The following is a 6,788-nucleotide window of genomic DNA, read 5'->3' as shown; positions in this document are numbered from 1 at the left end:
AGGTTTTAATGTACGAACTCTAGGGAAATAATATATTGACTGCTCTGTGGTGCGCAAGAAAATTGAAGAACCCTTTGCAGACGGAGTGCTTTGCAAAGGATTCTATCTGTTTCTCTTAAAACAAAATCTGTGGCAAGATGTTTGAAATCAGCAGGACGCTTAATGCTGCTTTGTTAAATAATGAGGTAATATTTTGTCACTTTTTTCTGGGCAGCATCTGTTTTCCCCCCCCACCTTCTTTTTTTTTCCCTATGTTTATGAAGGATTCCTTTTTTCCCCCTCATAGAAGTCAGGGAAATACAATTCACGCTTCCATTTCTGTTCTTTCCTTTTGGTGCTTTTGGAGAATTTGGTTGTCTTTTTTTATTTGCAGTTTCAGCCGGCTGCTGTTTCCTAGCCCATTGTGCCACGTAAGGCTTCTCCACTGCGCGGAGTAGGTAGTTATTAACGCTGAATTGGCTTCTGGTACAGTCCATCTGGACTCTGTGTGGGAAAGCTGGCTGCCGGCGACTGATGCTGAGATATCTGCAACCTTTGGGATGTGTGCATGGTGGCAAGGGGCTGACTGATATGAGATTACTTCTTTTAAGGGAAATTGTTATTAATGAGTCAAGAAACTGCTCATTTATGGTAAGAGGAATACAGCGGCGCTGGCAGCCCCACAATGCTGGGATATCATTTTTAGGTTGCCTTTGCTGCTTGAGTGAGACAAGTTTCTGTGGTGGTGGATTGTGGCAGAAAAAAAAATCATGCATGACTGGGAGACTCGCCTGCCTGATTCTTGAGATAATATATTGAGAATCTGTTGCTTTACAAATGTCACACCACTGATGTAGTGGTCAGCCCCTCACTCTGAAAGATGAATGGTACTATTGGAAATTCGATAATAAGGTTGACTTTTCTCAACAATAGGATTCTGCCTTTGTCTTTAGAGAAAAGGCCTCTGAGGACATTTGTGCATTTGTTTGAGGATTCCGTTGAAAGACTTTAGAGTGGAGGTTTGTGGAAAAGTGAGCAATATACGAAATGCATGATTTTTTTAGCCTAGCAAAACCAGCTACTTATCTATACTATATATACAGCTACTATTTTGGAAAAGTGGCCAGAATATCTTTTAATATACCTAATGTTATTTATGGTTCACTAAGTGTGCTGAGATTTGTATGGATGGGAGAACAGGGTTTTTAAAATTTTTATCTTTCATAAACTCCAGAGAAATCTAAGTAAATATTTTGTTTCAAGTGAGCTGTTTTTATTTGTGTGTTTGTCAGCATTGTCTTAATGTTTACTTTTCACAATATTTTAATATTGGTGAGATTGCACTCAGAGTTTATGTTGTTGATTTGGGGCACACGTTCCTACTCTGTGTACATAAGCTGAACCGTTTAAAACACTTTAACCTGTGAATTCATCCTTAGTACACAGTTCAACAGATAATGTAGTACTATTGTGACTCACAGGACTTTTTATACATTTGCTAAAGAAATTACTTTAAAAGTTTACTTAATAGAGCATTGTTCCACTTTAAGGAATTATAGTTTTAACATTTTTACTTTTCTGTTTTATGAATTTTCATTTCTAATAGCTGAATATATTTATACTCAAGTCTAATGGATGATGCAGTGTACACAACACACTGTTTTATGATGTATCTGTATTTTCTAAAGTGTGAATACATATGTATGTTTATATGTATGTGTTCATGAAACAGTATCTTGGAGAGAATAGTTTTAGTTTTGAAAAATGTAAGGTTATTTTCTTTTCTAATAATTTTTCACAAACCCATTTATTCTTGGACTTTGAAGCCCAGAAATACAGCTTATTTTTCGGCCTGTATTTCTACTCTGCCTAGTTCTGTCTCACTGCCAACTCTAGTCAAAGATTAAAGATTATGTTGAATTTTGTCTTTGGTAATATGTGTTACCGCTGTGTATTTATTGAAGAATAAATTGATTAAATTATGAGTTAAATAAATAGTGACATATTAGTCTTTTGCATAGGTGTTAAGCATAAACTTCTCAGGTAAGCCACTTAAAATACCCAAACCAGAACAAAAAATACACTACTGAAGGCTTGGTAGTGTAGAGGTTATAAAATATGTAAATAGGCAGACAAACTGTATACATCAGGACACACTTGCTCAATGTCTCTTTGCAAATCTCTTAAGAGGCCAAAGAAAAAAAGACTTCCCTTTGAAGAAGAGAAGCAAAATCACTTGTTTAGTTAAGCAAAATGATTACTCTGCACAGGTTTTGAAATGAGACTGTTGTCAAAAGCATGTTTTACCTTTCTCTAAAGTGGTAGGAGAATGTGTTTTAGTGGATTTTTAAAAATTCAGATCATGCCCCTATCCAAGTTGAAAAATAAATTCATTTAAATAAATCATTCATCATCCTCAGTTTTGAAAAGCTGAAGCAAAAGGCAGAAAGGTAGAGGCTGATAGCTGCCCCTCCTTTACCCCCACCAAGTTTTTTCTTTTTGTTTATCAGGAAATAGTTTTCTGAGACAAACTTGTATGAACCTAGTTCACAGAACAAGCTTAATCCCCAACTCGCTTGATATTGAAATGTTGTCCATGTTAGCCGGAGAAGGAGCATTACTTACTAAAAATCAGCAATATCCGGAAATAATAAAGTTAAATTGTAGATGAATTAGCACATTAAAGTGCTTTTGTTGTATCTTTAAGCCTACAGGCAGATCGTTAAATATGCATTTCGCTAGAAAGCAACTGTCTAGAAAGATAAGGTGGTTGAAAATATTCCACAGTGGAAAAGCCCTCCATCAGAGGGGTGGGATGGTTCAGCCCTCAGGACAGGGGAAAGAAAGGAACCTCCCACTGTTAAGGTTTGCAAGCCTCCAGTGATCTGCAATTGTTACAGTACTTTTGAGCTGGGAGGAGGGAAAAGGTAAAAATACAAGTATGGCTGTTGTTGCTTCAGCCGGGCCTTAATTACCAGACACAAGAAGCAGTTCAGAAATCTGGTCTCTGTTGTTGTAGAGGTCACCAAATCATTAACATCGTCAATCTGGCAGTAGCTAATTTAAATAGCACCTGATGTTGCAACGCCTCCCTTCGTTTCCCCAGCCAATCAGATCCAAGCTTCGGCTGACAGATGGTCCCATAAATGGATGTAAAAAGGGGAAGCTTCGAGCCAATTTCAGCAAGGCTCTGTTCAGTTGTTCTTATCTACATCCTAGAATCAGGGGTTTCAGCTCACTGCTCCTTTTCTTTTTTTTTTTTTCTTTCTCTCCCCCGCCCACCCCCCCCAAATAATTGATTTGCTTTACAATCATCCACACTGTGTTTTGTGGATCTTTAATTATATATAACAATAGTAGTCATTTTAAATATATATTCTGAAATCTTTGCAAATTTTAACAGAAGAGTCGAAGCTCTGCGAGACCCAATATTTGCCAATAAGAATGGTTATGGTAGGTATGACTAGATTTATAATCTGTTGTTTGTGTTGCTGGAGGGAAGAAAAGCATCTACCTTGACCAGTCTTATGCTTGCACAAGAGTTTAGTTCTGTGCTGCTGTTTGGTTCCTACATTTACTATCTCTTTTGTGTAGAGAGTGCGGGTAGGTCCTTTTATTGAAAAGCAGTGGGGATATAAGATTGTCATTTTTAACAGGTCGTTGTCAGTTTTCCCTTCAACATAAAGGCAAGGGGTGGAGGGGGAGGGCTGAAATAATTGCTGGTTTGTTGAAACAGGTTATATTACTTAAGATATAATGGCAAAAGAAGGGTTTTCTTTTTGTAAGGGAGAGGTGGTTTGTCTACGTGCCTGGGTTTTGTGGGGCTGGGGGTGGATGCAGTGGGGTTAGGAATCTCTCCATTTCCGTGCTGGAAATTTAAACCTCGAGAGGCAGCTCCTGGATACTGAACATTGAGATGGGCAGTTGTGTTTCGGGGGACTGCGCAGCCAAAACGGCAAAGAGAGTGATTTATTTGGGCTTCAGTAAATGCTGCATCTTGTATTTCAAAGAGTTTCCTGTCATGACCTCATAAAAAAGAGGAGGCGGCTTGTATGTGTAGCAGTGCCTGGCGTGTTGAGTTGTTGCTTCCTTCTCTGGGCAGCAGCTCTGTAAGAAGGAATGTCAGCTTTTACATAACGTTCCTTTCCGCTTTTGACACACTGTGTGAGGGTCCATCTTCTTCTGATCACAGATGGAGTGGAATGGCTTGAAGATGGTAAGTGAAAAGAGGAAGGCAGCCTGGAGGTTCCAGCCCTGTGTGTGTGTGCGTGTATGTGTGTGTATGTGTAAGGATGCTAGACTGTGCATCGTAAATCATTGTGCTGATTGTGTGTGTATGTATGTGTGTGTTTATCAGTATTTCTCTTTTCTGAAAACCAGAATCCATCTCCAAGTGTAATGGCACTGCATGCACACTCGGCACACATACTGCCTCTTCCAGCAACACACATTTTAGCCAAGGAAGGTTGGTGTCTTTTTTGACAATCAATGTCACCGTCACTGTTGGCTGGCGTGTCCACCGCCTCTGTGAGCCTTCAACGGAATTACACGACTGCTAAAGTTAAAGGCACATTTCTTTTTCAGTCTCATGCTAGGAGTGATGGGGAAAGATGGGAATGAGGGGTGGAGGAGGTGAGATTCAGTACCAGCAGATGCAGTTGTGAAACAGGACTTTCGGATGTGGAAGGGGAAGTGGAAAACCTTTCTGCCGAAGTAGTAAATCTATTTTTAGCATCATCTTTTTCTGAAAAAAGAAGCAGGGAAACTCCTTGAGTGTCGCTTCTGTCGCCTGATGTTGACCCTGAAGATATGGCACAAAATGGCATGATCAGATGCCACGAGTACCCACTTTGACTTTGAATTTTCACCAGCAATAGGTTTCACGGGGTTTCAGAGCTGGGTATGGGGGCAGGCTGTAAATTCATAACCATCTTACTTATTTTCCCTAGAAAAGCCTGGGGAGGACTTTTCGCTCTGCATAGATGTTATAACAAAGCTGTGGTCTTTTTTCCATTCTTAGAGGATTGCCTTTGTCTGGCTGCTTGTTTTGATGGGTGTAAAACAAATAAGATTAGACCGAGCAGCCCAACTGAAAGCGATAGCTGGGAGGAAAACCCAATGAAAGGTTGCCGGGGAAACGAACAGAGGAGAAGCCGACTAGGGAGCAGGTGGCTATCATGAGAACACACTGCAAACAGTGTAAAAAAAAAGGGGAGGGGGACAGGACCTCGATTATCTTTGCTGTTCTTTGTGGCCAGCCCAACTTTAATTATTCGTTATAAATAGGTGTTAATTACATTTCTAACTCTGGTTTACAGTGATTTTTAGAAATCTATTTTTAAGCATCTGTTCTGTCTCCCCTGTTTGTGTGTGTGTGTGTGTGTGTGTGTGTGTGTGTTTTGTTGTTGTTGTTGTTTAAAAAACCCAGAGAGGAGGAGAGGGGGAAGGGAGGGTAGGGAATCTTGCTTTTTTTTTCTTCCTTTTTTCCCCTTTACCCTGCTGTGAAATTGTACATGCGAAAAATCGCAAGGAATCCTGTGAGACCATTTGAAAAAAATGTAAATTATATTGAATGAAGTTGACGGAAGCATAATAGTGAACTCCCACAGCTGATAGGTTCTGCAAATGATTTCTTAGAAATTTCCAGCAAATATTCATAGGAAAAATATAGGTAGAATAGACCTACCCTAAGCAATGATTTTGTGTTAGGTGATATTGGTATTTTTTTCTAAATCAGATGTTGATACTATAGTTTCAGGGGAGTTCATTGTGCCTCTCATTTTTTATCCTGAGTAGAAATTACTTTACAAAATAATAAATGAAGAGGCTTTTTCTTTCCTTCTTTCCCCATGCCCACAGTCACGAGATCCGTCAGGCTTGCACTCTCACAACCACTGCCTTCTATTTGGCATTTGGTCCTGGTTCTGATCTTGGCACAAACTGAGTGAAAAGCTGATTTTTATATTAGTGTCTTTGAATGCCTGGGATGCATGTGTGCACTGGGTGACAAGCATCTCTCTTTTTGTCTCTCTCTCTAAGTGTGTTTTACTAATAGACTCTTTTTCCTCATGATGGTGGGTACCAGAACTGAAAGGTGTAGTACTTGGGTGAACAGGAGATAGCGTAAAAACAACTGAAATGGTGATCTGTTAGGGGTTTTTACTAAGGGAAAAAATAGATAGATGATCATGTAGCTAATTGTAGGCCCCAAAACGAGAGATTTTAAAAATGCCGAAATACATTAAAAGGTTAGGAAATATAATTGGCTTTATTGAAAGTACTCTTAATTTTTACTCTCTTCATTGCAAACCCCCCACCCCAATTCTTTTTTCCTTGCAGATGCATGTTTTTGTTTTCTCTTCTCATTGGGGGATTTAAAGTTTTTATTTTCACTTTTGAGGTAAAAATAAATAAACTTATATTTTTTGTCATACACTTGAATCTTGCAGCCATATGTTGAGTCCGTAAGCCTATGACAACTTTAAAAAAATAGAATAGTTTTTTTAAGTCTCTAATATAGTTTCTTTTTTCATTTTCTAAGAATTTTCTGGCAATTTTTAGTTAGGGGAAAATAATTTTTGTAAGAAGTGTCATCTTGGTTTGGGTTGTAAAAAAAGACACGTGGTTCTGATGCTGACCTTTCTCGCTCCTTTGTCTTAAAGATATTAATGCCTGCTACCTTCATGTGGAGGTGTGCCTTTATGGGAGTACAAGGCTAAATGTGCATTTATTAAGAAGTGAAAATGCAATTGGAAATATTTCTGCAAAAAACACCTGACTATGTTGCAGTTTTAATGATCAGAATGTCC

General features: G+C 38.9%; 1 protein-coding gene across 6 annotated transcripts in view; it reads left to right on the top strand.

The window, feature by feature from the left end:
* The first annotated feature begins 472 nt into the window (after positions 1–472).
* Positions 473–6,788, top strand: part of ELAVL4 (ELAV like RNA binding protein 4) — a 99,295-nt gene continuing 92,979 nt past the window's right edge. For 2 of the 6 annotated variants that reach the window (XM_032297081.1, XM_032297078.1), the window contains exon 1: positions 3,155–3,432. In XM_032297081.1, the coding sequence (XP_032152972.1) occupies positions 3,424–3,432 (9 nt within the window). In that variant the 5' untranslated portion in view covers positions 3,155–3,423. Of the gene's footprint in view, positions 631–3,154; positions 3,433–3,832; positions 4,196–6,788 lie in introns of those variants that run through there. The other 4 variants (XM_032297076.1, XM_032297075.1, XM_032297077.1 and 1 more) reach the window with 4 other exon arrangements.

Source organism: Sapajus apella, unplaced genomic scaffold (genome assembly GCF_009761245.1).
Source record: "Sapajus apella isolate SASKATOON/1434 unplaced genomic scaffold, GSC_monkey_1.0 scaffold36, whole genome shotgun sequence".
Taxonomy (NCBI): Eukaryota; Metazoa; Chordata; class Mammalia; order Primates; family Cebidae; genus Sapajus; species Sapajus apella.
The sequence above is the reverse complement of the archived record's forward strand: the minus strand, read 5'-3'. Positions and strand labels throughout refer to the sequence as shown.